General features: G+C 50.9%; 1 protein-coding gene across 3 annotated transcripts in view; it reads right to left on the bottom strand.

The window, feature by feature from the left end:
- Positions 1-3,091: 3,091 nt before the first annotated feature.
- The window catches only part of RASSF5 (Ras association domain family member 5), an 80,096-nt gene continuing 60,742 nt past the window's right edge, over positions 3,092-22,445 (bottom strand). For 2 of the 3 annotated variants that reach the window (XM_021063315.2, XM_021063316.2), the window contains 4 exons: positions 10,288-10,398; positions 8,227-8,524; positions 7,370-7,485; positions 3,092-5,473 (listed from right to left, as the gene is read on the bottom strand). In XM_021063315.2, coding sequence (XP_020918974.2) covers positions 5,321-5,473; positions 7,370-7,485; positions 8,227-8,524; positions 10,288-10,398 — 678 coding nt within the window. In that variant the 3' untranslated portion in view covers positions 3,092-5,320. Of the gene's footprint in view, positions 5,474-7,369; positions 7,486-8,226; positions 8,525-10,287; positions 10,934-12,930; positions 13,963-22,445 lie in introns of those variants that run through there. The other variant, XM_084976911.1, reaches the window with a different exon arrangement.

The raw sequence follows: 22,445 nt of genomic DNA, 5'->3' as shown, positions 1-22,445 counted from the left end.
TGTCCTCTGCTTTCAAGGCCAAATAGTCTATCCAGAGTTCAGGCAGGTGGGGCCTTCCTGTTTTTAAAGGTCATCAGCCTTTTGCTATTCTTATTATCTAAGTAACCTCATAGCCCAAAAATCATTCCTTCACATCTCTAAAGGGTTATTTATATATATATATATATTTTTTTTTTTTTTTTCCTTTGTCTTTTTGCCATTTCTAGGGCTGTTCCCACAACATATGGAGGTTTCCAGGCTAGGGGTCCAATTGGAGCTGTAGCCACGGCCTACGCCAGAGACACAGCAGCGCGGGATCCGAGCCGCGTCTGTGACCTACACCCCAGCTCACAGCAATACCGGATCCTTAACCCACTGAGCAAGGCCAGGGATCGAACCCACAACCTCATGGTTCCTAGTCAGATTCGTTAACCACTGAGCCACGACGGGAACTCCCTAGAGATATTTATATTTGTCATCAATCAAGGCAAAAGAAGGAAGGGTGGCCCTATAAGCTGTAGCAGAGCTGAGGCTGGATAGAAATAAGAGACAATCTTGGCACATTAGGACGTGGGTTTCCATAGGACAGTGATTTTCCCCAACTTTGGCATGTCGCCACTAGTAGCCGGAAGTTGTGATGCAGCTGCAAGATGATGGCTGTGCTACCGTGAAGAGTCTTAGCCAACACACATTTTCTTTAGTCTCACTCGTCTTCACCTGGGGCTCAGAGAAGTGGTCTTTAGCTGGTCTTCTGAGAATCCTTGAACGTCTCTGAAATGGTGTGCAAGATTTTGTATGACCCTTTTCCTAAAAGAGGTTACCATGCTTTTGTCAGATTCCGCACGGGATCACATGATGCCAGAAAGGTCCAGAACCCCTGCTCAGTTCGTGGCAGTCGGTCCTGTACCAGAGCCCTCCTTGTGCAGCAGGAAGAGGACTGAGCCTCCTTGTCATGTGCTGTGGGAAAGAGAGGGCTGAACCGAATTCCTTCAGAGTTCTTTGGTTTTACCATCAAAAAAATCAATTACAATTCTTTTTTTTTTTTTTCTCATTGTAATAAAAAAAAAAAAAAAAAACAAGAAAGACTTGAAAATATCCACAGTATTCACAAGTACCCCATCTGGAACTTGAAAAGGAAGAAATGGATGAGTGTGAAAATGTGTGCGTGAGGCCCCCCTGCCTTTTGTTATTAGGCCCTGAATAACAGGCCTTTTCACTGGTGACTCCCTGTAATTCCCTAATTTTACCAACCCACTCTCTGTTGACGTGAGCATATGAAACTGAGAGAGGGATTTCTAGAAATTGACCCCAAACCAGCTCCTGTGACCACAGAACCCTTGGACGGACTGTTTGATCTGAGGGGTCACAGTATGTACAATAATCATGAAGTGTGTTCCACATATGAACATTGAGAAGATGTAGTACTTTCTAAAGTTCTTTCACAACCACGATTTGTTCTGCACAATCTTGGAGGGATTGGCAGCTTGGACAGGTGGTGTCTTGCCTTGTTAATCCCTGATAAAGACACCAAGCTAGGAGTTCCCATCGTGACTCAGTGGTTAACAAATCCGACTAGGAACAATGAGGTTGCGGGTTTGATCCCTGGCCTTGCTCAGTGGGTTAAGGATCCGGCGTTGCCATGAGCTGTGGCGTAGGTCGCAGATGCGACTCGGATCCCGCATTGCTGTGGCTCTGGTGTAGGCTGGCGGCTACAACTCCGATTCGACTCCTAGCCTGGGAACCTCCACATGCCTCGGGAGCGGCCCAAGAAAAGGCAAAAAGACAAAACAAACAAACAAACAAACAACACCAAGCCAGTAACTGGTGGGGCTGGGTCTGAAATGAACATCCCCTTGTCACTGTGTTTTGACCCAGAACTCTGCTGTGACACAGTGTTGTGCTTTGAATGGTTTTTCCAGTAATGGTAACACATTTGCATTGACTCATCTTCCCTTTCCTCCTCTTGAAGACCATAGGTACACGTGAGAAGGCAGGGGAGAGTTAAGTTATGCAATAGGTTCTTTTTCCTATGTACTAAGCTAAATATATCTATATCAAGGTCAGAGATACACCTTGAACTTAATCCCATATTGCAACCAAGTGAGTTTCAGGAAAGAGCAGAAACTGGTTCATTTCTGGATTTTGGCACAATTACTGAAAGATACACTTCTTGGCAGTCTAGGTGAGCAACTGTTACAGACATGCCCCATTCCTGGGCACTTTTAAGAATATTTGTTGGGCAGGGTGTGCTCTCCTCGAGAAGCAGGGTGTGGACTGGATGCGCTCTGAGGGCCCCCATTCACTGCACCCTGTGTGATCAATGCCGGAAGGCTGGCGGGACTTTCTTTTCGATAACTTTGACGTGGCTATGGCCACGATTGCTGAGATGTTCCTTTGATGGAAGTCAAAGTGAAAGGGCTCTTGCAGTCATCTAATCTAGCTCCCTTCCTCCAGGTGAGATGATTTTAAACTTTAAAATGCATTCCTATCTATTTTTTTTTTTGTTTGTAATCTTTTTGGGGCCAGACCCGCGGCATATGGAGGTTCCCAGGCTAGGGGTCCAATCAGAGCTATAGCTGCTGGCCTACACCACAGCCACAGCAACTCAGGATCCGAGCTGCATCTGCGACCTACACCACAGCTCCCGGCCACGCCAGATCCTTAACCCATTGAGTGGGACCAGAGATTGAACCTGCATCCTCATGGATACTAGGTGGGTTTGTTACCTCTGGTCCACAACGGGAACTCCCTCCTATCTAATTTTTAAATAATTCCAGAAGTAGAAGAATGGTTGTGTAACTCAGTAGCCTGTCCTGGAGTGTCGTCATCCTCAGCTCCAGAAAGCACCTCCTCGTTTCTGAGTAAGTCCCCTTCCCCTCCTGCTCTGGGGGTGCGGAGTAACCAGCCACCTAGTTAGGGAGCACCCCAGCCCATGCCTTTGAACGGTTTTCTCAAGATGATTTAAACAGTCCGTCGCCTTCATCCCCCTGTTCGTGGACAAGCGAAAATCTGACTCAGCCACGAAGCATGTGCGTTCCTCTGTTCCCACCCTCTCCCAGCCCCTGATCTCTATGAGCAGGGCCAAGTTCAAGGAGCACGTCTCCCGTCTGAATCAGTTTTGCAACAAGCTTTTATTCCTTTTTTTTTTTTAAACCCATATAAGAAAGACATTTAAAAAGAAAATATCCTCAAAACAAACACTTCCACAGTGGGCAACACAACAACAGAAGGCACTGCCAGCAGTCAGGCCCACCCCGGAGGGAAGGGTCGCTCCTACGCACGACCGTCTCGGAGGCTCGGACCTCCGTCTGGGTCCTGTGCTTTAGATAGAGTCTGAATTTCCCCCATAGTCTTCTTATTTCATAAACACCCCTATCTCTTTATATATAGCGATATGCTTTTATGTATATATGTACATGACTTCCTTCTCAAAAATAAAATAGCCGCCCCATCAGAGGGAGGCTCTCAGCAGCATTCACAGCGGTTGCAGCAGGAGCCGTGCCTTCTATTCACGTTAAAGACATGCAGCGTGAAGGGAAGAGGACTCTGCACCCACCACATAGCTCTACAGCAGGAGGAGAGATTTTTCAAGGGAAGGAGGTGATAAGGCTGAGCTGGAGATGGCAGATAACTGGGTTTTTGATGATGTTGAAAATCTTCAGACTGCTTAGCTTGTCCTGTGTTTGCAGCTCTGAAGACGAAGTGGTTTTCCTGATGAGAGGGGTCCTAATCCCTTCTGGGATCAGGGGCAGTGTGGACTCAGCGAGGGTCAGGGAGGGAACTTCTGAGGCTACACAAAGACACACCGGCTCCAACCCACCCAAGGGACTTGGGGAGGCAGAGGACAGCAAAAAGAAAGGGTCTCCCACAGGCTGGGTTGGAAAGCTGGCCCTGCTTGGAAAGTCCTCCCTCTGCACTCCTGGCTACAGGCTTGAATGGTTTGGCAAGTTTAAGTTTGAACAAGGAGGCAAGGAGGCAGTACGCATGTAGAGGTGGGAATCTGATCCCTCCCATCCAGCGGTTTGGGCTCCCTTCTTGGAAGGCAGAGCCCAGGACCTCAGTGGAGAAGGAGGTCCGAGACCCTCGTCCCCCCTTTGGCGGGAAGGCTCTCCTGGCCTTGTCCCTGACACCGCCGTGGTCCCCTTCCTGGCAGGAGCAAGCCAGCTGCAGAGCTTCCAGCAAATGCCCTGCACCTGCTCCTGTCCCCTCTCTGAAAACAAAAAGGCACTGAGGTCAGCGGGAGGCCAGCCCATGGGCTCACCGCACAGCAGGCTGGGCACACGTCCAACACCCAAGGACTTCAAGTGGGCTGAGTTGGAGGTTCTCCCCTCGAATCGAGGCAGCTCCTCTGGCAGCACCAGGAGATCCCAGAGTCCCGGGGTAGAGGGAGAGGCAGTGCTGAAGGCCAAGGGGAAAACCAAGGCAGCCAGGCCTCCCCTGCTCCAGCCCGGGGAAGGCTTGAAGACAACGTGGCCTTTTTTATCTGCAACACTTTTTGGCTTCCACTGCCTGATTTCCACACTCAGCAGGAGACTTTAAAAATGGTAAATGGCTGGTTTCCCTTTGGTGGAAACACATGAGGATGATGGCAACATTACATTCAAAGTTGCTACTTAAAAACCAACAGTTGTTGACTACGATGTGGCTGAGGACCACAGAGACACACATATATATATATATATACCTTTGGGTTTACACGTGCACAGACTCTTGGGCAATCAGGGCAAGGTTAGCTGCAGCTTCTCTGGAATTCTCTCAGGCAGCCTCAGGTTTGCTGCTCCCTGACCTGAGCGTCTGGGGCCAGTGGCTTTATGACCTTCCCTTAAGCATGAACAACAGGCACCTGGAGACAGGGCGGTACCATCCTTTTCGGAGCACTGTCCGGCTTTCAAGGGCTTAGCTCACACCTGCTAAAGGAATATGCTACCATTCTGGACTCATAAATAAAGGTACTATGGCTGGCAAGAAAGAGAGAAATTGAAGAACAAAACTCAGAGAAAACATGTATCTCTAAACTGTTTTCTCTTTCCTTTGATGGCTGGTTGTGAAGAGTTCCAGTTCAGTGACCAGAGAGGCAACTATTTGGTTTGTGAAAGGCTTGCGGATGGCCAGAGGATGCGGTGGTTCTTTCACACGAGGGTTGCTCCGGTGTAGGGGGCACAGTGGGCAGCGGGCAGGCCCCAACCCCGTGCACACACTTGTGTTCCTCAGAAATCTGGAACTGCTGGGCGGGCACATGTGCACCCACCAGAGGTGTCCTGAGAAAAAGTGTCTGTTGCAAAATAATAATTAATAATAAAAATAAATCCACGGGCACTGGGAGAAGGGGAGGCAGGACCAGCTAGCCAGGTTTGCCCTGGGATTTTCTTAAGGCCTCCTCTAATTTCTGCCTAAACTTGTCATACTTCTTTTGCACTTGCTGGATTTTATCCTGCTCTTCTTTTTCCAGGATTGTTAGGAAGTTCTGGAGCTCGGGGATGGAGAAGGCGTCCCACTGTGAGGAGAGAGCGAGGTTGGAGGGAAAAACAGAAGAGGAGACAGGTTACAAGTTGCACCATCTGAGGGGCCCTGTTGCTAGTTTGCACTTGCTGCTAAATAGGCACATGTGATGAACCAAGCTCCCAGTTTCCATGTCATACCAGCAACACAATTTCAAATCCTGGCATCTCATGGCCAAGAGTTACTAGTCCATGAGCCACTTTTTTTTTTTTTTTTTTTTGAGAATCAATAATCTTACATTTCTCTGTAGCAGCTGAGATCTGAGCAGTGATGCTGGAGCTGCCCGGGGTCCCTGGTGATCTGCTCCAGCTGCCTGCTTTAGGGTGATCAGTGACAGGCTCCCAATGTGTAGACCCCTCAGGCTGGCATTTGGAGGAGAGATGGACTTGGACTCAGGAGACTGGGTCTCAGCCTGACTCCACTGTGTGACCCTAAGTACATAACTCCACGCTTCCCAGCCTGTTTTCTCATCTGCCGTGGAATTAGGGCACCTGCCTCCCTGGGCTGGCAGAACAGGTACTGAGTCACCTGCACAGCTTCGCAGAGCTTGCGGGCCTGGGCCTGCCCCCTGGGACCTGGCCTCTTGGGACAGAAGGCAATCTGACTTCTCTTAGGCTGACCCAGGAGCCTTGGCTCCTGTGGGGCCAGGGATTTTGACTGCTATGCTCTTTGAGCACAAAGGTATATTAAGGTTTATCTAGTTTAATCCTCACATTTTATAAATGATAACACTGAAATCCACAGAGGGGAGATGGCATAACCATAGTCACAGAGCTTCCAGCAGCAAAACCAGAACCTCTAAACCCCCAGCCCTGTGAGTTTTCAAGAGGCCAGCAGTGTTCAAACATTTTCCTAGTGGGATCCTTTTTCTAAATAAAACCTTCCACTCACTCCAATATATAAAGCAGATGGAAGCAGAGCTGCCTGGTAGAAGCAGAAAAAGACAGGGCCTCACCTGCCTAGATCCCCCAAATCTTCCCAGTGACTCCCAAGACTGCTCCTTCAAACCCCAGGCCTCTACTGGATGCAGTATGACAAACAGGCACACCCCTGCTCTTGGTCATTCTTCCATGACCCAACCTCCCACACAGCCCAGGCCGCAGGGAGCAGTGACCTGGTTTCACCCCACTCCATTCCAAAGACGACTCCAGTTTGCTCCCTTTGGGGGAGCGAGGTTAGTTTTTCAGAGCCAAGAAGAGACAACTGGCTCAAAACTATCCGTGCCCAGTAAGCCCAAGGAGGGAGCGTGCTGGGCCTCAGGCCATCCTGGAGCAGAAGAACCCAGGCCAGAACGCAAGGAGTTTCTCAGCACCCCTCCACCCTGAGTTTTCAGAAATAAAGCACATGAGGAGTTCCCGTCGTGGCATGGCGGAAACGAATCCGACTAGGAACCATGAGGTTGCAGGTTCGATCCCTGGCCTCATTCAGTGGGTTGAGGATCCGGTGCTACCTTGAGCTGTGGTATAGGTCGCAGACGCAGCTGGGATCCTGCATTGCTGTGGCTGTGGTGTAGGTCGGTAGCTGTAGTTTGGATTTGACCCCTCGCCTGGGAACCTCCATATGCCGTGGGTGCGGTCCTAAAAACCAAAAAAAAAAAAAAAAAAAGAAAAAGAAAAGAAAAGAAATAAAGCACATGAAATCCTGTCTTTCCACAGGCCTTGCCAGACACAGGCCCTGACTTGCTCCCCCAAGTCTCTTACAATCCTGGATTAAACACCAAACCTCGGCCTGCCACTCCCCCCACTGCACCCTCCTCAAGTCATTTTCCTGCTCTGCTGCTGCTGCGTAGCCCCCACCTCTGCCGAGTGGTGATGACAATGTCCACCAGCGCCCACCCGTGCCCACCCAGTGGGTGTGTGTTTGAGCAACAAGCCAAGGGTCCCGGGCCTACCTCCACCTCTCCAGTTTCGTTCTCCTTTAGCACAAAGCTGAGCACATCCGTGTCAGGCCCCGCAAGCAAGCGCAGGTAGAGGGGACAGTCAGCAACCGAGAGCTTCTGGAAGAGCACTGCAAACAAGAGAGGGGGCTGGGCACTTGTCTTGGGAAAGAAGGGCCGGGGGGCCCAGGATGGGTGGGACCAACTGGAAATGCAGAGGTGGGTGCTTCTAACCGGAAGCAGCCATCCTTTCAAGCTAATTCTTTTTTTTTTTTCTTCTGTCTTTTTGCCTTTTCTAGGGCTGCTTCCTGTGGCATATGGAGGTACCCAAGCTAGGGGTCTAATCGGAGTTGTAGCCGCCGGCCTACACCACAGTCACAGCAACGCGGGATCTGAGCCGCATCTGCGACCTACACCACAGCTCACGGCAACACTGGATCCTTAACCCACTGAGCAAGGCCAGGGATTGAACCCGCCACCTCATGGTTCCTAGTCGGCTTCATTAACCACTGCGCCACAACAGGAACTCCTCAACCTAATTCTTGAACCTGCTAGTGTTTGAAACATGTTTCCATTCACGTCATTCCCCCAAAAGATTAGTAGGAGTGGTGGGGTGGCTTCTGTTCCATCCCACAGATTAGGAAGTGAGAGCCCAGGGTGTGGTTTTCCTGAAGTCACACACAGAGGGAGGGGCACAGGAGTGAGCAGAACGGGCGTGTGGCCTTTCCACGGACCTGATGCCACATAGACAGCCAGACTGCGGCACTAGGAGAAGCCCACTCCTCCCACCTATGTGTGGCAGGGGTCCAGTCGGGGAGCAGAGACAGAATTAGGAAAGGGAGTTTCTGGGCAGGAGCCCCACTCTCTCATACCTTGCCCATCCTTGTGTATCCGCTTAAAAAGTGCAAACTTCTGGGGATTATCCACGACCATGAACTTCTTGAGCAGCCCCTGGATGACCTCACTGACCGTGGTGGTGCTGCTGATGTGTAGCTGCTTGATGGCATCGAGTGGCAGGTAGAAGGAGGTCCGCTTGTCCGTGGTGGCCGCCAGGTTCACTTCTTTGATGGCGTCATAGATGGACTGGGGCCTTATCCCAGCAGGTACCGTCACTGGCCGCCGGAGTTTCAGATGCACTTTGATGAAACCCGTGTAGGTGCCGTCTTCACTCTGCCAGTGGGGGGAGGTCATGTGGGGTCAGGGCGGGTCTGTCTTACTTGATTCCTATCTGCCACTCTGGCCCATGGCCTCAGGTCCAGGGGGCGTGGTGTCACCACCACCCAGCCCCTCACCTGTCTCCCTGAATTCCTCCCTGCCCCTGTTGACCTGGAGGTGCTGGAGGAAGGAGACCCTGTTCCTCCCCATGGGACCAGGAAAAGGCCCTCAGGCTCCAGCTACACATGGGGCTGCTGTGGCTTCCCCTCCTGAGAGGCTGGGGCTGCTTGCCAAATGCCCTATTGTCCTAGGTGAGTCCCATGCACAGAGTGGTGTGTCTGGAGAGGCCTCTCTGGTTCGCCCCTCCAAACCAGGAAGGAGCAAGAAGGCTGTGTAATAAGATCCTCGGAGAACCAGCATATTGGATCTCCTCCTGCATCCCTTTCCAAAGTCTGCAAGATGTCAACCTGCAACTAGATTTTCTGGTGCTCCATCCGGCTGAAGCCCCAAGAAGCCAGTTGCTTCCAGCCACCAGCAGGGGGCAGGGTTCTCCTCTCCCTACTGAAGATGGCCTTCCTGAACCTGGCACAAAGTTGGTGCCCTCCCCTCTCTGGGCTCTGTACGGTCCAAGGAGGCTTCTCCAGACACAGGCTGTAAGTGTGCAATCACAGGCTGTAAGAAGAGGGGAGTGAGGAGGAGCTGTGAGCTCCCCTTGCCCAGGGCCCTGAGTCACTTGTATATCATGTAATTGCCACAAGTGCTTCGACAAATGAGAATTGATATCTCTATCTTACAGTGAGGCTCCAAGAGGTTACAAAAGTTTCCCAAAGCCACAGGTTAAACCAGGAAAAGCCAGAGACTGGATCTGGATCTTATTCTTTTTTTTTTTTTTTCTTTTTGTTCTTTTTGCCATCTCTTGGGCGACTTCCGCGGCATACTGTAGCCACCAGTCTGTGCCAGAGCCACAGCAACACCAGGTCCGAGCCGCGTCTGCAACCTACACCACAACACCAGATCCTTAACCCACTGAGCAAGGCCAGGGATCGAACCCGCCACCTCATGGTTCCTAGTCAGATTCATTAACCACTGAGCCCTGACGGGAACTCCTCTGGATCGTATTCTAAAACCCACTCTACTATTGCACAGCACAGGAACTACTCCAGTCTCTTGGGGTAGAATATGATGGAAGATGGTATGAGAAAAAGAATATATACACACACACATATATATGTATGACTGGGTTACTTTGCTGTACAGCAGAAATTGACACGACACTGTAAATCAACTGTACTCTCATAAAAAAAAGAAATGAGCTATCAAACTACAGAAAGTCAAGGAAGAAATGTACAGTTCAGGGACTACAGTCAATAATAATGAAATCTTTATGTGTGGTGACTTTTTCTTTTCTTTGGTATCCAAATAGATGCTCACCAAACATATTGTGATAACCATTTCCTGATGTTATGTACGTCAAAACATTTTGCTGTACACCTTAAAGCTGTATACAGTGCTGGATGTCAATTATACCTCAATAAAATTAGGGGAAAAAAGAAAAAAAAAATAAAGCCCATTCTATTTCCCTAAAGCATGCAGAAGCCTCTGAGAGCCCAGGCTCCCAGCCTGGCACCAATCCCACAACCCAGAAGCCTCCAGAGGCCCGAAGAAAGGGGAGGGAGCTCCAGGAGGTGGCCCCAGAACCCAGGGGGAGGGCAGGGGGGGAGAGGGTGGAGAGAGGGGGATGGCAGTGGGGAGGTGGGGAGGGAGGCAGGCCCGCTCACCAGCTTCATGCCCAGGCAATTCTTCTCCCGGGTGTTGTAGCTGTCAATCTTCTGCTTGATCTCCTGCAGCGTGGGCGGGCACCTCGGCTCCTCCACGGGTTTGCAGACATTCTGCAACAGACACAGATGTGAGGGTGGATGTGCAGTGGTTCTCAGGATGAGAAAGAGAATGGACCTCGTCCTCCCAAAGGCCTCTCTGACCATGAAGAGGCGAGCACTGGCCCCATGCAGTGAAAGGAATGGACTCAGGCTGCGAACAATCGAAGGTCAAATCCCGCTGTGCGACTGCCTAGCCAGCCATGCTGGAGGAGTCGCTTAAATCGCTCTCAGCCTCAGTCTCCTCACCTGTGCAATGGGGGTAAGACCTACCCCCAGGCTTGTTGCAGGATGCGTGTGAAAGGGCCTGGCACACAGGTACTGGGTATGAATCTGGCGAATGAGGAGAGCTGTTTTGCTTAAGGAGGGTGGCTATGGAAAGATGCTATGGGAGGAGTTCCCGTCGTGGCGCAGTGGTTAACGAATCTAACTAGGAACCATGAGGTTTCGGGTTCGATCCCTGGCCTTGCTCAGAGGGTTAAGGATCTGGCATTGCCGTGAACTGTGGTGTAGGTCGCAGACGCGGCTCGGATCCCGCGTTGCTGTGGCTCTGGCATAGGCCGGCAGCTACAGCTCTGATTGGAACCCTAGCCTGGGAATCTCCATGTGCCTCAGAGTGGCCCTAGAAAAGGCAAAAAGACAAAAAAAAAAAAAAAAAAGATGTTATGGGAGATGCAAAGAAATGCAAGCTATGGTCCATATCCTCAAGAAGTAACGATAGAGCTGGAGAGACAGACATGTACATGTGGTCCCAGCATCTGCTGAGGGGACTGACAGCAATTCTCCCAGATCGAGAGGACCAAGGGCACATGGACCTCCGTTCAGACCTCACGTCACTGGCCACAGCGCTTTGCACATAATAACATATAGACACATATACACATACATATAGATATTTATCAAATGGGTGTGGGAACTGGTGGGGGCAGGGGGCTGCAGCCTGCTCAGCTAATCGAGGGGACAAACCTCTGCTGCGGCACAGGGACAGCTGTTTACTTAGCACCCATGCCGTGAGTTTGGCACGCACTATCTCATTTCATCCTCAGAACCCAAACGGCGAGATGGAGTTTATTACCCACACGTCACGGGTGAGACAACCGGGACTAACAGGAGTGTAGGAACGTGCTTAGAGTCCCCCAGTCCATCTGTGCAGAACGGAAAGCGACTCCAGTCCGTTCTGCTGTGTTCTTCCCATGACATCACGATTTACTTCTCACAGCTGCGCCCCCACCCTGGGGCGGGGCGATCGCTTCCCCTGAGCTGCTTCCCTGACACCACCTAACACCGTCCTATGGGTGCCTGGTTTGGTTGGGGAATTTCACAGCCATGCCGTCATTACACCACCACCCGGCTTCCGTCCCTCCAGCCCGCCTGTGGGCGACATGGCACACTCAGCAGTCTGCCTTTACTTCCTCCTCCCCCTTTCCCATCTCACAGAGCCGATGAGACGTCAAGCTCTGTGGCTGCTGAGGGGAGCTGCTGTGGCCTCCTCCCTACCCCACTCCTCAGCCCGGAAACCAGGCATCCTTTTTCCATCACAGCATCTTCCGCTGGCCTGTCAGCTGGGCTCTGTGCTCCTCCTCGAGGATCCTGATCGGAGCAGCCCTATGCATTCACAGACCTTCTCTTAGACACCATGTATGTTATTCCTCTTTTTTTTTTTCCTATTTTTAGGGCCACACCTGCAGCATATGGAGGTTCCCAGGCTAGGGGTTGAATCAGAGTTGTAGCCGCCAGCCTATACCACGGCTACAGCAACACAGGATCTGAGCCATGTCTTTGGCCACAGCAATGCCAGACCCTTAACCCAAGGAGCGAGGCCAAGGATCGAACCTGTGTCCTCATGAATGCTACTTGGATTCATTTCTACTGAGCCACAACAGGATCCCCTCTTTTGTTTTTTTTGGGGGGGGCACACCAAGTCATGCAGGTGTTCCCAGGCAAGGGATCGTACAGCAATGACCCCCCACAGCAGTGACAATGCTGGACCCTTAACCAGCTAAGCCACCAGGGAACTCCTATTATTCCTACTTTACAGACTACAAGACAGAGGCTCAGAGAGGTTAAAAACATGCATGTGGGAGTTCCCGTCGTGGCTCAGCGGTTAATGAATCTGACTAGCATCCATGAGGATGCAGGTTCAAAGCCTGGCCTCAGTGTGTTAAGGATCCGGCATTGCTGTGAGCTGTGGTGTAGGTCGAAGACGCGACTCAGATCTTGCATTTCTGTGGCTGTGGGCGTAGGCCAGCGGCTACAGCTCCAATTCCACCCTAGCCTGGGAACATCCATATGCCGTGGGTGCGGCCCTAAAAAGAAAAAAAAGAAACATGCATGTGGTCCCACCGCTAGTGAGCATGTGCATGATGCTTGGTCTGGAACCGAGTCCATGGAAGCCTGGAGAACACACTCTTCTCAATTTACCATGTGGCCACCCTAGGACAGCCGCTCCTGCCACTCCCAGAGTGGTCACTGAAATTATAGGCCATGGCGTTGCCGTGAGCTGTGGTGTAGGTTGCAGACGTGGCTCGGATCCTGCGTTGCTGTGGCTCTGGCGTAGGCCGGTGGCTACAGCTCCGATTCAACCCCTAGCCTGGGAACCTCCATATGCCGCAGGAGCGGCCCAAGAAATAGCAACAACAACAACAACAACGACAAAAAGACAAAAGACAAAAAAAAGAAAAAAAAAAAAAAGAAATTATAGGCCATGGGACTGGGATGGGCAGCCATCACACCAAGGCCTAGAAATTACGAGACCTGTGAAATGTTCATCCAAGGCATATCTGATCGGTGGGTCCCCAGAGGCCTCAGGACCTGGGGCCACGGTGTCATCTACGAAAACGTCAAGGAGGGACCTCTAACCTCCCGAGGGGGGAGACAGCCACCAAGATGCAGGGCCTGCCCTTGTCCTACATGGCCACTCAAGTCTCTGGAATAGGATCCTGATTCCATGGGGACCAGCCACCGGGAGTACTCCCGTCCCCTCGAGATGAGCAGCAAGTGGCGTGAGCTGCCCAGACTGTCTTCATTTGCTGTTGGTTTACTAATCCAGAGACCCTCACAATGGACTTCTCATTCCTCGTCCTCCCTCCCAGCCTCCCGTAGTCCTGGAGACCCTTCCCCAGCCCCCACCCGGCTGGGTACACCTCTATGGGACCAGACATGCCTGCTGCCCTCTGGGAGCTTCGAGTCAGAAGGATCAGAGTCCAGTTACTATTACAACCACTCCATTCTGTCCCTCTCTGAAGCATGCAGGTTGTTGCTCCTTAGGAGTTGATAGCTTTCTCATGCTCATCTATAAAAAAGAAAGGAGTTCCCATCTTGGCTCAGTGGTTATCGAACCTGACTAGTATCCATGAGGATGAGGGTTCGATCCCTGGCCTTGCTCAGTGGGTTAAGGATCCAGCATTGCCGTGAGCTGTGGTGTAGGTCACAGACATGGCTCGGATCTGGCGTGGCTGTGGCTGTGGCTTAGGTTGGCAGCTGTAGCTCCTCTGATTGGTCCCCTAGCCTGGGAACCTCCATATGCCGCGGGTGCGGCCCTAAAAAGACAAAAAGACAAAAAAAAAAAAAAAAAAAAAAGAGTTAAATGATGGAGAAAACATTCTAGAAGCTCCTAGAAGATCTTTCATAGTTTCCAAGTGAGCTACAGCCATTTCCCTATAAGAGGCAGCTGTGTCATGGCTCTCAAAGGCCAGGATCCCAGCCTGGTTTTGAAAACAGCAAGAGTTAGAGTTGCTTTCACCTAAGGTTTTTTTTCTTCCTGTTCTCCTTTCCTCAGCAGATAACCCATCTGCTCCCGCTTCCCACCACAAACCTGGGGAAGTGACGCAAGCATGGGTGGGCACCCTTTGCAGGACTGACATAGCAGATAACCACCCCAACCTCTGCCTCATAGGGCAGTGCCAGGAGCACCTTCTGGCCACCACAGTGCATCTCTCACCCTGGGATGGCAGCACCCGGGCTGCTGCCCACACCAGATCTGGCAGACGAGATCTGACCTGTGAACGGAATGAATCACGTTCCAAAGCAGGCCAGCCAGCCAACCACAGCCATGGCAGCCTGCTAAGCCTTTCCCGTCCAAGAGATGGTAGAAAATCTAGGCCAGTGGTTCTTAAGCTTGGCTGCACATGGACTTATCGGGGGATCTTCAGCAATGCAATGCCCGGGCTCCATCATGGAGAGTCTGATTTAATTAGTCTGGGGTGCAGCCTGGGCACAGGGATTTAAAAAATCTCCTAGATCATTGTAATGTGCAGTAACATTTGAGAAGAACTGCTATAGATCCCGCCCAGCAGTTTCAGACCTGAGGGTTCCCCATCCGGCTGCAGAGTTAACCCTTTGGCACCCACAGATATCTATTGCCCCCAAGTTTTTTTTTTCTTTTTTTTGGGGGGGGGCTATACCTGCGGCATATGGAAGTTTCCAGGCGTAGGGGTTGAATTGGAGCTGTAGCTGGCAGCCACAGCCACAGCCACAGCAACTTGGGATTCGAGCTGAGTCTGCGACCTATGCCACAGCTCATGGCATCCAGATCCTTAACCCACTGAGTGAGGCCAGGGATCGAACCTGCGTCCTCATGGATACTAGTCAGATTCGTTTCTGCTGAGCCACAACGGGAACTCCTGCCCCAAAGTTTTACTGAGAAAGCAGTACCCAGGGTGTGAACAGATCACTAATATGGTAATCTTCAGAGGATAAGTCAAAGACTCTGATTTGTATTCCCCTGCCAGATTTTCAAGTCCTCCAAGTCCTCAATCTATAGGTACAGAGCTAGAAAGCGGGAAGAGGAGTTCCCGTAGTGGCTCAGTGGTTAACGAATCCAACTAGGAACCATGAGGTTGCGGGTTTGATCCCTGGCCTCGCTCAGTGGGTTAAGAATCCCGTGTTGCTGTGGCTCTGGCGCAGGCTGGTGGCTACATCTCCAATTAGACCTCTTGCCTGGGAACCTCCACATGCCGCGGATGCGGACCTAGAAAGACAAAAAAAAAAAAAAAAAAAAAAAAAAGAAAGTGGGGAGATTTGTCTTCTGGGGTGGCCCAATATGGAGACAGAATGGAGAACCCACTATGTTATGATTGTAAAGATACAGACATTGGCCTTGAGGTATCTCTCCTAGGAGGCTGACACATCTCCATGCATCTGGCATGGGCTGCATCTGCTCTGATTCAGCCCCTGGCATGGGTGGCAGATGGTTGAGCTGTTCCCAATGCACCCAGCGCATCTAGGGCACTGGTGAAAAGCAGAATTGTGTTCCTAGGTCCTAAGCCATGGAAAGGGCTGTGTCTTCCCTTAACTCTCAGGGTTCCTGGGGTACAGCCAAGTGGAGAGGCTGGGTGCTAAGGGCCAGAGCAGAGATGCCCCCTGAAACAGTGATCTTCAGACTTTTCAGTTAAAGTACCCATTGCACCAAATAAAGAGAACCATCCTCTTGTGGCCCCAGGTCTGTCTCAGAGAAGATTTACCCTAGATTGAATAATACTTTAAGAAAACACCCCAAACACTGGCGAATTAATTCTGCATTCTAATCAATGACAGGCAGAGTTCCCGTTGTGGCTCAATGAGTTAAGAACTCAATTTGTATCCATGAGGATGCCAGTTTGATCCTTGGCTTTACTCAGTGGGTTAAGGGTCCAGCAGTGCTGTGAGCTGTGGTATAGACTGCAGATGCAGCTCAGATCTGGCATTGCAGTGGCTGTGGTGTAGGCCAGCAACTGAAGCTCCGATTTGACCCCTAACCTTCCATATGCTGCAGGTGCGGCCCTAAGAGGAAAAATTAAAAAGAAAAAAATCAAGGACATGCGTAGTCTTAATTTGGGTCACTGGAGAGTGACCCAAGGAGCTGAGAAAAAGAGACTCTGAGTGAAGTCTATGGGGTTTTTTGGTTTGTTTTTGTTTTTGTTTTGTTTTTTTAGGGCGGCACCCACGGCACATGGAGGTTCCCAGGCTAAGAGTTGAATCGAGCTGTAGCTGCTGGCCTACACTACAGCCACAGCAACGCCAGATCTGAGCCGCATCTGCGACCTGCACCACGGCTCATGGCAACACTGGATCCTTAACCCACTGAGGGAGGCCAGGGATCAAACCTGTGCCCTCACGGATCCTAGTCAGAGTCGTTTCCGCTGTGCCATGATCTGTGGTTTTAACTTCCTCACCTGAGCACAGGGCAGCCCACCAAAAAGCCCCAGCAATGAGGGGGACCCCCCAGGGTGAGGAGTGGGCTGAGGAGATTGTGCAGGAACCATCAGATACATTCATGCCCAGTTTTCTTTGGACCTACATCACACAAACCTCATTTTTTTTTTCTTTCTTGCCAGAAATTTCACTCTCCCTGTTCTTAAACGAGTCAGCCTCTTCTTCCTGCACTGCTTTCACCTTACTCCTGTCCCCCTGTCTGAGATCCTTCATCTGGCAAGGCCTCTCTGACCACCCCAGCCCTGAACAATGATGACAATGACCCATTTATTATTTACTGGCTAACTATGCGCCAGGCACCCTTCTACTCACTTAGCATGTATTAGTTCATTGCATCCTGACCACAAGTTTATGGGGAATGTACTAATTATGCCCATTTCACAGATGAAGAAATGGAGCCCCAGGAGGTTAAAGCTAACCTATATCTAAAGCTAACACTCAACTATTCTGCACTTCAATATCCATCTATGTATACTATCCTCCAAGCAGACCAACCACCCAGATTTTTCTTCCCAACCAGACTGAAGCTCCTTAATGACTCAGACTGTATTTCCCTCTCTTCTCTAAGCCTGGTGGCTCTGAGCATGAAGCAGAAAATAAACGCGTGCTCAGGAACCTTCCACGGTCCCCCATTGCTTACAGGGGGAGCAAAACAATCTTCCTGTCTGCAAGCAATTACAGTGCAGTGAGTCTTGGGTTTCCAGTTTGGACTGAGTTCTGGGAGAGGAGCACCTGTCTGGTCCACCACGGAGTCCCAGAGCCCCAGTCCAGCCAGGCACCTGGCAGAGGTTCAGGCAAGACCTGCAGGATGAACAGAAGCCTGTGTTTGGGGTGTGACCCCCATTACCAAGTGAACTTGAGAGTCAGATCATGTCTTTAAGCCTCAGTTTCCTCATCTATAACAATCCTTTATTACCTCATAGGATAACAATCCTTTATTGCCTCATAGGACGGACGCATGAGAGAGTAGGCAGGTACTGTGACCATCACTCCAGGCACAGAAAGTCCTAATCTCATTTTTCACTTTCCTGGATCACTTCCTCTGCTACAGGGTTTATATCCTCTTGCCACAGGGTTTATCCATTCCTCTTTCTACACTAGTGGTTGGCAGACTTTTTTTGTAAAGGGCCAGGCAGTCTCCATTGCAACGACTCACAGCTGTCATTGCGGCAGAGAGCGACTGTAGGATGAGTATAGCTGTGTTTCAATAAAACTTTATTTATGGACACTGGCCCACGGACAGTAGTTTGCTCACCTCTGCTCTACACTGCTGTTTGTGCAGTTTCTCTGCCTAGAACATAGAGCCCCCCTCTCCCTCGCTCCACCTTCCCTGTGTAATCTCCTGATGATATTTCTCTGGCCCACAGCAATCCCCTCATTCTCTGCTCTCCTAACCTCCTAGACACCTGAATTTTAGTTCCCAAGTGGAGAAAGGTATGTACAGGTTTGCACTGATCCTTGCCTTTCTCCTGATAGCATGCTTGCCTCAAGAATCAGATATTTCCCATATATTTCCTCCCATCACCCGTGGATGGGCCTTTAGTAACTTCGCTCTCACTTTTTTTTTCTAAATTTGTTTTGTTTCGTTTTTGTTTTTTAAGGGCCGCACCGCAGCATAAGGAAGTGCCCAGGTTAGGGGTCGAATCTGAGCTGCAGATGCCAGCCTATGCTGCAGCCACAGTAATGTGGGATCCCAGCCACATTTACAACCTATACCACAGCTCATGGCAATGCCAGATCCTGAACCCACTGAGCAAGGCCAGGGATTGAACCCACGCCCTCATGGATAGTAGTCGGGTTCACTAGTGTTGAGCCACAACAGGAACTCCTAACTTCACTCTCACTGAATGGATACTTTTCCGCTGCACCATTTTGCTACCTCTTAATAGATAATTTTCACAAATAGACAAAGGCTTTATGGCTTCATTGGAGTTCTGCTTTCTCTCCTCCCTTCCCCAAGGAGGAGACAACAAGCTGGCCAAGGAAGGATGCAGGTGGGCAGCCAGACTCACTCACTGGCCCAGGGACTCACTCCCAAACGAAAGCCCCATGACCCCAAAGCCTCAGATTCCTGCAAACTCCCACAGGCCATGGACCTCTGCAGCTCCTACTAACATTAGTTACCTCCATGCTTTCAAGGGCCTATGGAGGTGTCTTCACAGCCTGAACAGCTACATTTAGCATCTAATTATACACTGCCTTTTATTGTTTTAATTATTGTTTCACATGTGTTAATTCCATCTCCCCAATAAGACGCTCCCTGGAGGGGAGTCATGCGTGATATCTGATGATTGCGCTTCCTTTGCACTCCCTGCGGGGCTGTGTGAGTACTGGGTTGACCTGCAAGGATGTGTCAGATAAATGCCTGCTGATTGAGGAGTTCCCGTCCTGGGGCAGTGGGAACAGATCTGACTAGGAACCATGAGGTTGCGGGTTCAATCCCTGGCCTTGCTCAGTGGGTTAAGGATCTGGCGTTGCTGTGAGCTGTGGTGTCGACTGCAGACAAGGCTCAGATCTGGCATGGCTGTGGCTGTGGTGTAAGCCAGCGGCGATACGATTCAACCCCTAGCCTGGGAACCTTCATATGCTGCGGGCACAGCCCTAAAAAGACCAAAACAAAAACAAAAACAAAAAAACTGTTGATTGGGTGGCAGGGAAAGGGCAGACCAGCTTGGGTGATTCTCAGCCCAGAGCCTGGCATGGGCACCAGTCAGGTCCAAGGGCACCTCACACTGACCTGTACCCCAAGGGGCGGCCACTGAGAAGCTGCTGGCTGTGTGGGGCTGTAGGCTTTGGCTGGAAGCCAACTCCCTGGCTAAGCTCTTTGCAGTTTCTTGGTGAGAATGAACACAAGACCATCAAATGACCTGTGACCTCTGGTGAGTCACTTCCCATCTCAGGGCCTCAGTTTCCTCATCTGTGAAATCATGAAGCCAGACCAGAGAAGGCCGAAGGCCCTCTGCAGCTCTATGGTTTTACACAGAAGATAGGATAGGGTAGTTTCCTTCCTCACTGCTTCCTCTTCTGTTTTTTTGTTTGTTTTTTTTGTCTTTTGTCTTTTTAGGACCACACCCGTGGCATATGGAGGTTCCCAGGCTAGGGGTCTAATCGGAGCTATAGCCACTGGCCTACACCACAGCCACAGCAATGCCAGAGCCAAGCCACGCCTGCGACCTACACCACAGCTCACAGCAATGCCGGATCCTTAACCCACTGAGTGAGGCCAGGGATCGAACCCACAACCTCATGGTTCCTAGTCGGATTTGTTAACCACTGCGCCACGATGGGAACTCCTGCTTCCTCTTCTGTTTCAGAGAACTGGGTGTGGGGAGGGGGCCTCTCGGAGGAGAGCTGGGCGCTGGGCTGGGCTGAACTGCAGCAGTGATGACTGGCCTAAAACACACTAAGACCATTTTGCACGTTTCTCTATAATTTGACTTTTCTTTTTACTTGCTGCTGGCTTTCTGAACTCGTCTGCCAGACCTCACGTTCACCAAGCTCGAGTAGGTCCACATCTATTGAGCTCAAACAGTTTAAGAAAACAAAACAAAAACGACCCCGGAAGCCAGTCACCGTGAGCCTTTGCCACATTTCCTCTTTCTTAGCTCTTAGCAAATCTGTCAGCAGCAATTCTCCTGCCCGTTGGGTGGAAACCATCTCCAGGCCTCGGTCAGGGAGGAAGGCCCCAGGCATCGGCTGCAAGACAATGACCACCTGCAGGTGCCTTCCGTGCCATCCTGCTGCCCAGTGGCTGGGCTGACCCCAAGCCCCCTGCATTTCTGTTGGGCCTGTCCTAACTAAGGGCCCCCGAAGGGAAGGGGCAGGCACTGTCCATCTGGGCTGGGTTCAGAACTCCCTGCTCGATGCCCAGAGCACAAGGCTCACTGGCCCCTCTGTGATGGTCTCAACCAAATGGGAAAGAGGAAGCCCCAAGGGGCTTCATCCCAGGGACGCCTCCTGGTCCCGATGGGGCCGTGTTCTGGAATGGCTTACCCAGCTGTGCCCATGGCACTGAAGGTGTTGATTCCCAGACAGTCCTCCATGGAGCTGTCCAATGTCCCGAAATAAACGAATCAGAAACTCCTAACCTGTATTCTTTGCTAGGTTATTCCCAGCAGAGGAAAGATGGAAGCATGCAGCCATCCAGACAAGCAGAGCTATGTGGCATCTGAGCTGCTTTGGGGGGAGATAGGGGAGGAGCAGGGACAAAAGGGGAGGGGACATTTGAGAAACTGGAAAGAGACTGACGTCCCCAAAGACAAAAATATACAGCAGATGGTCAATGCAGAGAGTCAGCCAACAGTAACTGAATGAACTGACTATGAGGTGAGGACTGGGAAAGGCACCTTGGGACATGAAATTGATGGGGTGTGGTCCCTGTCCTTGGAGCCCACAGGTTATGTGAGGAGCGAAGACAGAGACACATTTGCTGTGGACACTGGAACAAGGATGTTGTAAGCCGGGGCTGAGCCTCAGAGGCTTTCCAGGCTGCCCGGCCCAGCTCCATGTGTATGGGTGTCATGCTAGTGGACTCTCTGGGCTGTCAGCATGTTCTGGAGCCTGGGTACAGTGTCCCTTGATTTTTCCCATGGCCATCTCAGTCTACAGGCAGAAGCAGGTCATCTGGTGTAGCAGGAGCCCCACACAGAAGGCTGGGAGACTTCTGTGGCCTTGGAGCTACGCAGCCAGGTTCAGGCCCCGCCCTGCTTCATCAAGGTGATAGAAACCTCTACAGCTAGGCACTCTCAGGGCTTCGAGGTCACAATCTCATTTAATCCCTGTGATAGCTCAGCAAGGAAGGTAGGTTTGCTGCCCGCACAGCTGGCCACATGTTGGCCTTTGCCCACCAGACCCTTGGTCTTCTGTCAATACGAGCAAGTCATTCTCACTAAGACTTGGTTTTCTTTGCCTGCAAAATACAGATATGAAGGACTTCTTCTTTTTTCTTTTTTTTGTCTTTATAGGGCAGCATATGGAGGTTCCCAGGCTAGGGGTCCAAGCAGAGTTGTAGCCACTGGCCTACACCACAGCCATGGCAACATGGGATCCAAGCCGCGTATGCAACCTACAGCACAGCTCACGGCAATGCCGGATCCTTAACCCACTGAGCAAGGCCAGGGATCGAACCCGCAACCTCATGGTTCCTAGTTGGATTCGTTAACCACTGCGCTACGACAGGAACTCCTATGAAGGACTTCTTTATACATTCATGGCAGCGATGGAATGAGATCACGCACCTGGAAGTGCTCAGCACCATATAAATACTCAATAAACGGTGGCTAGTGCACTGCCACGGTCACCACCATCAGCCTCAGTAGCTATTTGTCTGGCAGAGCAAAAGCGAGTTTGGTTGAGAGGGGATCAACCCCATGTGGGAGTCCTCTTGCCTTAACCTTGACCCCTGTGGGCCTTTCAGCCTGGGTCACCTCCCAGCCCTTGTGCATCCTAAGTACCTTGATCTTTGGGGCTATGGGCCCCTTCTTCCATTAAAAAAAAAAAACTATTAGAAATTATATGTTATGATTTATAGCATTGGTATAAAATCGAATACTTTCTTCAGCTGAAAAGTTCTTTTCTCCTGATTGTACAAGAAATTAAAACATTTTTGTGGGCCCCTAGCACCACATGCCTACTGTGTCCCACGGAGAAGACGGTGGTGCTTTCAGCTCTTGAGTCCCAATAGGGCGACCAGCAGTCCGAGTTTTCTCAGGATGCAGGACTCTGGGTGCCCAGATCGAGAAGGCCCCAGGCAAACCAGCATGTTTGGTTACCACAGGCCCAGGGACACTCTCAGTCCTAGACGGACTCCCTCCTCTCTCTCTCTTTTTCTGTCTTCTGCGGGACACTGCTTGCTCTTCTGTCCTCGTAAA

This window comes from Sus scrofa, chromosome 9, assembly GCF_054392235.1.
Source record: "Sus scrofa isolate SSC_HxYL_T2T_F1_AM1 chromosome 9, Sscrofa_HxYL_maternal_Yorkshire_Landrace_v2.0, whole genome shotgun sequence".
Taxonomy (NCBI): Eukaryota; Metazoa; Chordata; class Mammalia; order Artiodactyla; family Suidae; genus Sus; species Sus scrofa.
This window is presented reverse-complemented; position numbering and strand designations above follow the sequence as displayed.